General features: G+C 33.9%; 1 protein-coding gene across 3 annotated transcripts; it reads right to left on the reverse strand.

The window, feature by feature from the left end:
* Positions 1–644: 644 nt before the first annotated feature.
* Positions 645–9,654, reverse strand: LOC130970030 (uncharacterized). 3 transcript variants are annotated; one of them, XM_057895978.1, is made up of 15 exons: positions 9,582–9,654; positions 9,356–9,472; positions 8,444–8,947; positions 8,315–8,349; positions 7,845–7,923; positions 7,660–7,738; positions 5,334–5,414; positions 5,123–5,250; positions 4,798–4,848; positions 3,994–4,153; positions 3,067–3,268; positions 2,641–2,736; positions 1,978–2,103; positions 1,781–1,832; positions 645–1,333 (listed from the first exon to the last, which is right to left on the reverse strand). In XM_057895978.1, exons 3-15 carry the CDS (start codon positions 8,909–8,911, stop codon positions 1,181–1,183), a joined length of 1,710 nt encoding a protein of 569 aa, XP_057751961.1. In that variant the 5' UTR covers positions 8,912–8,947; positions 9,356–9,472; positions 9,582–9,654; the 3' UTR covers positions 645–1,180. The 3 variants fall into 3 exon arrangements, with proteins under 3 accessions (XP_057751961.1, XP_057751960.1, XP_057751962.1); XM_057895977.1 differs by lacking the exon at positions 9,582–9,654 and having other exon boundaries at positions 9,356–9,575; XM_057895979.1 differs by lacking the exons at positions 9,356–9,472; positions 9,582–9,654 and adding an exon at positions 9,252–9,310.
* Positions 9,655–10,223: the final 569 nt, after the last annotated feature.

The raw sequence follows: 10,223 nt of genomic DNA on the forward strand, positions 1-10,223 counted from the left end.
GCCAAGAAATGATAACCAAAAAGAAAAAACAGAAAAAAGCCTAGGAATAGATCAGTTTGGCTCGCCTTCATCTCAGCTAAACTAAATTTTACGCCTGCGGAGACCCACCTTTGGTCCAAGCTAGACACAAAAGACATCTACTAACCTATTATACATGGCAACTTCTCAACCGATTGCAGGTCTTTCGTAAATCTTATGTGTCCACTCAAACCAACATTACATCAATCTGCACCATTTATATATTTTAATTTATATCTTCATGATCAAAACGAACTGGAACATCACGTTTCGCTCCGTACAGTGCCATACCAAAACCTCTTCCTAAATTTTATTTCTTAGAGTTTAACAGTAATTCAACAACAGTGGATAAGTTTTAACCTGATTAACTTTTACTCCATAAATATTTCTCCCTCAAATGTCCCCTATACTCGATCATTAACATCTTTGGAATACCGAATTAATAATACGGTACTGTGGGGACATTTCGTGTATATTTTTAAGGTTGCTCGAGGAATAATCTGGAACAGATATAACAGGGAGCAGCAGCTAGGGAGAGTTTATAACATGCTTTTTCGTATTGTGATGTGGGAGATTTTGCTCCTAGAATAGAAAACTAAAGCAAGACAAACCACTACACCAAATAATTACAACAAAAATCCATATACATGGGTATACATATATTTCAAAAATGCCAAAAAGAAACAAACTCTTCTGACATAATAAAATCCTCCAAATCCACAATTAAAATTAATTACAGTTATTGCACAGTGGCCCAACTGTAAAAGCTCTATGCGGGCATGGAAAAACAAGCGTACAAAATGCAGGAACGGACAGAACTTCCGTTCTTTTCTAATCCTCAGGTTCTGCGGAAACTTTCCTTGATGCAAAAATCATTTAAGGTTCTGTAGTTTCTGCCGGCAAGTGCTGTCAAGCTCAACTGCAAGTTTCACCTTCACTTGTCATACTACTTCAAGTATATTGACTCCAATTTTGCACTGTCAAGATAGCTTCTGCAGTCATTTGCCAAAAGCATTGATGCCAGTTTCCTTGATATATGCAATAAAAGCGCATAGCACGGAAACACAGCTGGTATGAAAGGCATCATTCGATAATTCAGTTGTTAGAGAAACAGATCTGATGCTGATACACTTGGCACAAAGCAAATGTCGATAAAATAGTCTTAGTCTGCATCACCAAGCCCATCACTCCCATCACCCCTCTTGGATATGGGAGTATAATGAGAAGCTGGTTTCTTTTTCTGGGAAGCAATTTCAGCATTCTTCCGTAAAACAGCTCCAGGAGATGGATAAGGTCGTTGTTGAAAGAGAGGACCCTGAAATAAACCACGAAAGACATTTGTAATTGAATTTGCGTCTTGGAAGCTGAACCTATAATTACAATCACAATTATGATTGGTATGTATCTTTCACTATGCATTTCTTCTGTTCCTTCATGCAGGCATCACTGAGCAACACTTCCACCTGATATCAACACTTGAGGTAGTTTTGTTTATCAAATGCAACCACCTCATCCACCAATTCTAGGCATAATATTTTACCCACAATGCATAAGTTTGGCCAGCTTTAAAATAACAGACCAATAAACAAAATGGTGTTTAGAGTATTAAGACACCCAAGGATACCAGGTTCAAGAAAACCTTTTTTATTGAAAATGCATAAAATTGAATAGATATCAAATGAACAGATAAGAAAAGCAACTAAAGAAGAAGCAAGGAGCAAAAGAGCTTGGAGGAAAAGGAAGCAAATAAGAAGGTACATACAGTTGCTGTTGTGTCAGCTGCTCGTGGCTGCACACCTTTCAAACCAACAACCCTGAAATTGATCATAAATTAAAATCAAATTCATCAATCCTGTTTTTCTAACTAAAAACAAATTTTATAAACAATAAAACAACCATTCAAACAGCAACAGGATTTTAAAAGGGATTAATTTTTTTTTTTTCAAAAGGAAAGCATACCATCCACCACGAGGAGCATCCGAATAGGAGCTTGGATCCATGGGATCTAACTCATCATCCTCTGCATAGGCACGCTTCTTGCCCCCTTTTTTACCTCCTTTATCAAAAGGAGGTTTCCAACTGGACCTGGAGGGAAATTGAGATTGATATATCCATTATGGCTTTGTGAAAACCCATAATAAAATCCAAAGCCATATCTTAAACAAAAATAAAGAAATAATAAATAACTCGATTTTCATCATTTTGTGGCATAGCAGTTCAACCAATAGTTCAAATTACTTAGATACAGAGTAACTGTAGTCCAATTTTCATTTCACAGACTGCAGTTGGTTATCTGCATTATCCTCTGTCTCTGATGAGAACTTAACAGACATTATGCGCTTCTCTTCAAAAGATAACTGCTTCTTCATCTTCACCAACTCTTTTCAACAGGAATGCAGATTCCACAATTGTTATTCTACAACTATTTTCCCAGACATAAGAGAACTATAGAATAAAACATATACTTCTCACACCAGATTAAAATCCAAGCACATAAAATTTTCAATAGAGACTACAACGTCGACAAAGAGATAATCTGAGTGAGATCATGTAACAGGTACAGAAACAACAAATTCAGTTGTGAGAGGCAGCACTATGGATGTTTACAAAGATAAAATATACCTCTGTTTGCTAGCCTTATGATCAGAAGTTTCACTGGGGTGCGCAGCACTACTTTGCTGATTATTCAGATATTGACATTGTGGAAGATTCAGAACTCTGCATTTGTTCATTTCAAGAAAAGGCCAAAACAAGAAAGCATTAGAGAAAAATCATTTATTGCTATCACTGAATAACCCCGTTGCAAGATAAGAAGTTGAGACCCCATACAAAACCGAGTCACAATATTGATATAAATGTGTGATATCACATTCTACTTGTTTGAGATACAATGGCTAATGTAAATCTATGTATATTCAGAATAAACAAAGTTAAAAACGAAATCATTAAGCCATAACAAGGTAATAAGGTATACATTTCAACAGCAAAAGCATTCTTTGAAGAAATCCCAAAAATAAAGCCGTAAACAAGCAAGAGTAATTGCTATACCTAGTGCAGTGTTTGCAGTAACCCCATGACTGCACAAGGCCAACTCCCCAACCACCGCATGCCATGCATTTTGGAAAATTAGATGATTGGCCATCCCCGCCATCAGCATGCAAGTCTGAGTGATATGACATAGCTTCCAGTTTTGAATTAGGACGCTCCCATTGTGAGACATGAGTTTTTGTATTGTAGTAATACCTATGGCCTTCAACATAAAGGAGGAATTAAATGTAATGACTTTTATGATTCATAAAATGGGACCAAACATAAATAACACACACATGACTTTTTAAATGGCTTCTAATGATGAATGGTGAATAAGACAACTAAATCAAGCCTTATGTGGCTAGGAAATATATCATTGGTCTTAATATTGTCAAGTACCGCTGTCCAAATAAAGCACTTAACCTTAGACAGAACATATACTGCCAAAAGGTTTATCAACTATCAAGGAAGAATGAGATTCCATTCTAGCAAGAATGCATTAGGAATTGAAAGGATGCTACATCTGTCATGCATCTTTTCCTAACTAACTTTTGATGTTTTTAAAGTGCTAAGGAGTAAAAGTTGCTAAAGCATGGTATTTATTTGCAGTTGTTGTGTCCTTCACCAAACAGCTCACAGTGGCATAGGCAATTGCAACATTAATGCATTGGCACTCAAATCTGGAGCAGAGATTTATAATGATAACTATTGTAGAATGTCCTATATTTGATAAAATAAAAAATAAAAACAAAAATAAAAAAGCAACCGAAAGCTTTGACAAATCTTGGAGGCATGAACTCTAACAAAACTACTAAAAAAATATAACATTTGTCAGACTTCTTCCTTGCCAACAACTACATGGCACAAACTCCTTTTGAAGTTAGAAATACATAATAGTAAAAACCATAGAAAGATCAAACACAAATAAGTGATCTTTTGCTGAACCTGATGTTTCATCCAATGCCTCTATCCAATTCTCTGGAAGACATAAAGATGATGATGATTGCAAACTTAAGGCTGCTTCATGGGGTTTTTCCCATTGACTCTTCCCAGTGGTTTCATTATAATAATAACATGCGCCACTTCCTGGATCTTTTGCCTCCACCTACAAGGAAAATGTAGTATTAAATAATAGTTAGAAATCGATGGAAAATATATACCTAAATGAAAATAAGTGATTCAGATCTGAACAAAAAAATAAGTGATGGAAGTCTGCTAATCATTTGAGCTTAGAATGAAAGTGATTAATTATATATCTTTAGACCCAGACACCTAGTCATGAACTTCTCTATCTATAAACAAAGGTTATTACATTATCAGAGTGAAAGGCATCTAACTAGCCATCTTTCAAACATAAGATAGGTATGAACTTCTCTATCTATAAACAAAGGTTATTACATTATCAGAGTGAAAGGCATCTAACTAGCCATCTTTCAAACATAAGATAGGTATATTGGCTATATTGTTCTGTAATTCATTTTCATATACTAAGTACCAGGATTTTTGCAGCCATTATGAATTGCTAACTCTTCTAATATTTTCTAAACATATAACTTATAGTGATTACTAATATGCATTAGATATGATTACCTAAGAATCATTCCAATTTTTTCTTCTAATATCAAATCCCGGATCTCATTTATGGAAGTCCCATGAAAATAAGGAGATTTGAAGCAACCACATTAAAAATCATATGCAGAAATTTATATGAAAGGTATACATTTATAGTAAATTATGCATGATACATACCCATCCAGGGGGCAACTTTTCATTCTCCATGGGTTTAGCTGATGTAACTTTCTGAAATTTGAGAACAGGCAGTCTGTCAGAACAAAGTAACAGACAGAAAATAATGTACCATAAAATACCCAAGAACATTAGTGAAAATTGAATTCTAAATTACGATTGCAGCAGAATAAACTTTACTATAATGGCCCCAAACAAAAAAAAAAAAAGAGAGAAACAAAAAGAAACAAAACAAAAAACAAAAACAGAAATCCATGGAAACAAGTTAAAAAAAGAGAAGGGGCAATGTTTCATCGTAACAAAGATAAAATGAAATCAATATTCTTACATTATCTTCAGTATGTGTATCATCTTTAAGAATACCCCTAGCTCTCAACTTCTGCTTGAGGTATTCAGGCAATTCTCTAGCTGCATGTTTCTGCTCAGAACCTCCATCAGCTTTTAATTCAGAATAACCTGCTCCAGAATTCAAGAACCAACTAAGGGTGAATGGGTGATGCAGCATGACTCAACTAATTCTGAAATTAAATGTATGATACCTGCAGTTGCATTAAGCTTGGCAGCATCATAATAGGCACCTCCACCAGGTACACCATATCCATTACCTATTTCTGAATTACCTGATAAAGTAAAGCCAAATTGATTTCAACAAAAGCATATGGGTTTGTCATAGATATAATAAAATTTTAGAACAGTTGCGGTGTAGTGTTAGGATATTTTGGATCATCGGTAAATGTTAATAAAAAAGAGGATGACAAGAAAAAGTCACTCCAATCCAAGATCAGGGCAAGCCCCATGAATCAACAAGCACATACAAATAAGTAGGAAAATCAAAGAATCAAACCCATGACTAATCAAGGATCAAGGACAGACGGATTAATTGGTTAGACAAACGGACAAACCCATTGCGGACCATTTATGAAATAATGCATGTGACTATTGTATAACTACCATGCCACTAGTACATGTAGCATGGTGAACATTAGAATCAACAGCTAGTTCTTAATTACCTTTTTCCTGAAAACATGTGTCTAATACCTAATAAATATATCTAGTGCAACTGGATGCCTATACAAGTATACAAGCAATGCTGCCACTGTCATACATAGTTGCTTCACCTAGTTTGTGCTTGTTATTAAGCACTTCAATTCTATGATGTATCCAATCTGACATCTCCAAGGCTGCGTTTGTTTACAGAGACAGGACACTGAGACAAGGACACAGAGACACAAAATCGTGTTTGATGGAGGAGACATGAATAGAAACAATGTGTCCAAAGACACTAAATTAGTGTATTTTGTGTCCATCCTGACAGGAAGGACACGGGGACACTAACAAATGACACAACTTATTTTTCATTTTTTCTTTCATTATTCTTGTTAATTTTTCATAATTATATTTTTTCATGATTATATCTTTCATCTCAAATTTTTTGAATGAAAAAAAATAAGAATAAATTAGATTTTCAAAATTTGTTCTAGTTTATCACCAAACAGAATACATTAAAAAATTGTATCCCTGTCCCTTATGTCTTGTTCTTAGTGTATTGTCCTGTCTTGTTCTCAGAAACAAACGCAGCCCAACATCCATGAGTTTTATTGCAAGCCATCTTTTTTGCAGATTTCTTTCCATCTTTTTCTTATTAAGTGCTTGCTTATAACAAGCTTAACGCTTAGTAAACTTCATCTTGAGAGAAACTGGTAAATACAATTCGAGTAACTAAGGGCCCGTTTGGGAAGCTTCAAAAGTAGCTTTTTTGAGTTTTTGACTTATGAAAAGTAGTAATATTAATGTCTGGTGCAATTTTCAAAACCAAATTGCAACTTTCTAAGAAGCTATTTAGGAGCTTATAGAGAAGTTAAAAAAAATGACTTCTCTTATTATGCTACTACTTTTTATCACATTTCTATAAAATAAATACTTTTAGAACTAAAATCCCAAATACAAAATAACTTATTTATCAGCTACTTTTAATATAATAATTTATTGTTTAAACTATTTTTTCAAAAGTAACTTAATTAAGTTGTTTACCCAAACTGGGCCTAACTGCTATATGATAAATATGTGTGCCATTGGCAACATTAGACAATTAGGGAATAGAAACTGTTATGAGAATATGACATGTATTTATTCCCCGTATATATACCGCCACTAGGTGTAAAGTACCCAAGCAACTTTCTCATAAAGTTCTTTCAATTGGGTTTTTGTTTGCCCTTTTTCTCTCGTCAGAACATATTTTTTATCCATTAACTAGCAATCTTTGTTTTCCTTTTGCCTGAAGTAAGAAGTTCACAAGAATCAGTATTTCTCGGAAACAAAACCTCTCTAGACTCTACATACAGTAAACAACTAATACCACAAGGACGAAGCCAACAAGCAACAATAAACTACATAATTGTCTCCAAACTACACCAATAATACAGAAGTATAAAGTGAAAGCGCTCCAAACAGCCTTCTCGGATTTTGCAACATATGTATCAAGAAAGCCTTACTGTCATCTTTATTTGATAGACAAGTATATTAAAATCATATGACTATTCAAAATGGCAGAGTCAGTAAATAAACTGCAAACGAAAAGGCATCCATAGCGAGTAAACATATCCAAAAATCACCACAAGAGAAAATAAAAGTCTCATAACCTTCAGTATCATCAGTCACAAATGCTGAAACAAATCAACAATAGACAGCAATATACAAAGAAAGCAAGTTAAAGAGAATGGAAAAGGTAAGAATAGAGTAATATAATCACTCCACCAACGACATCAACCATTAACGTAACAACATATATCATTGAGCATGAGAAAATGATACAAGACAAGAAAAGGTTATAAGATGATATTTGGTTAAAGTAACTAAACTACAGACCTTCTTCTGGACGTGAAGCTTTTCCACGCTTAACAGCTATTTCAGCCCTGTGCTCTGTGGCCATCTTCAGTAGATGTTCCTGTTTAGTAAAAAGGAAAGTACAAAATTAATGAATCGAAAAATGGAACTCATTTCATTATATTGAAACGGATAAAATTATTTCAAATCATGTGTTTATCACGCACCTTCAAAGCATTGGGATCACGGCGTTCTGAGAATATGTCCAAATTATCTTTGGCAGGTGAAGTCTCATTTTTTCCCTCTCTACATCAACATAATAAATATATTTAACTTTGTGATTCTAGATTCCTCAAATACTCTTTCTCTCTTTTAGAATAAGTATTCTATTTGCAGTTTTTATTGTATCAAAATATTTATCCCATTTTTACCTCTAATAATAATGTAACTTTAATAAAGAGACGAGTAACAATTAACTGTATTGATTGAAGTTTGTTCTGTTCTATAAGAGCAATTTCATATAGTCACATAATTTTCTATTATTACCAAGATTTTTTTTGTTTGTTTTCCTTAGTCAGTCTGTGTGTTTTTTGTTTTAAAACATTTATTTTGAACAGAACAGAGCATTTAACAGGTAATACATATTTCAGAATCAAGAAAGTATATCACTCAACACTCAAGAGAAAACAGTCCATACCTTTGGCTCCTTATGATATTTTGGGTTGCAATTTCCTAACAGCAAAGATAAAATCAAAAATACTCAGAACAACTAAATAAAAATGTGAAGAATACAAGAAAAATTGAATACAAGAGTCGAGATACATACTTGTTCCCGTAAGATAGCATCCTGAGCAGTAGCATCTATGTCACTGGCACTGCTTAATTGTATTTGTACATTGGAGCATGTGGCAGACACATTAGAGACATCTACCATGACATCACCAACTTTCTGTGCAAACCCAGATTCTTGTGATGCTAATGAAGGAGCAATCTCAACAATCTGATATCCTCCAGCAACAGGGTTTGAAAACTTATTTTGTTTGGCCAAAGGAGGGACCTCTGAGGTAAGGGCTTGACCGGTGACAACACCATATTGGGGGAGGGATCCTTGTTGGAAGTTATTATCAGATGTAACTGGAACATTGAGAGGAAACTGATACTGTGGTCCAGAATAGCTTGAATGGTACTGAGTTCCTGGAACAGGTTGCGAAATAACTTTTTGAGGCACGTTCGATGAATAGTTAGGCCAAGAATGAACCCCTGGAGGGAGCGGCTGGCCTTGGGAATTGTCCATATCTGCTTCTCTTTTTGTATAAAAAGGGGCTAACGCCTGAACAAAACGAAACTAAACAATCAAAACAGGCAGAGAAAAACCCCACGAGTCTACGAAGATTTCAAAACCCTAAATATGCAAAGAGTGGGTAAAATCTTAATCAAATGCTTATGTTCAACTAAGAAAGTGTATCTATCACTCGACAGCTCCTGCAGCATAAACAAGACAAAAAAAGAAGCAAATAATTTACTTCGGAAAGATCAGAAACTGAATGCAGAATTAAGAACATTCAACCTTCTATTTTATTTTCTCTTTTTCTTAGTCACTAAATAAATAAATAAAGCATTTTCATTGCGAGAACCTTTTTGCATAATTGTCACATCCTTCAATAAAATTCGAATACAGAACTACACAAAAATGAGTGCGAAGAGAAGAGCATGAATTATAATGAATTCGAAATTGTACCCGTAGGAATTCTAGATGAATCGCATTGCAGAAGCCATCGAAGTTGGAAAAGCCACAAAACAATGGAGAAATGTAGCTTCCTGTGGAAGCGTAGCTAGCAGGCACAACGAACTCAAGCTGAGAGTATAAAAGAAGAAAGATTCAAAACTAAGGGGAAATAAAATAACTGTTTCAATAACAGATGTGAGCATGCGACCGAGAGTCTGAGAGAAAGCGAGAGGTGTACACTGGGATTACGGCTTTTAGCTTTTACGTCTGGCGTGGAAGAACGAAGCTAGCTGAGTACGGCTTAGGCTTGGTTTGACAAAGTTTTTGGTTTGGTAAAATTGTTGGAAGAGGTGTTTGTTTAAAAAGCTTAAACTTCATTTTGTGTTTAGTAATTAAAAAAATTATGAGCTCCTATTTGCAGCTTTTAAAAAATTGAGTACTTTTAAAAGTATCTACAATAGAATTTTTTAAGGTTGGTTTATGTTTTTAAAAATTTAAAAGTCTAATATAACTTTATATATTAACTAATTTTTAAATTTAATGCTTACATTTATATTTATTATAGTATTTTTAAATTTTAAAAGATATTTCACCTAATACAATTAATGTTATTTGTGTTTATTAAAAGCTATTTTTAATTTGATTTACTAAATATAAATGCTATAACTTTTAAAAAGCTATCTTCTTTTAAAAGTTAACTTTTATAAGCTACTTTTTGAAAAATAAAAGCTTTACCAAACTAAATCTTATAAAAGTTTTTTACTTTTCAAAAATAGTTTATAAAAGTTAATTTTTAAAAGATGATATTTTAAAAATTATAGTATTTATAAGTTTTGTGTCTTCTTATGTCTTTTCTTTTAAAATTTTCGAAATTTGTGTC

Source organism: Arachis stenosperma, chromosome 3 (assembly GCF_014773155.1).
Source record: "Arachis stenosperma cultivar V10309 chromosome 3, arast.V10309.gnm1.PFL2, whole genome shotgun sequence".
Classification (NCBI taxonomy): Eukaryota; Viridiplantae; Streptophyta; class Magnoliopsida; order Fabales; family Fabaceae; genus Arachis; species Arachis stenosperma.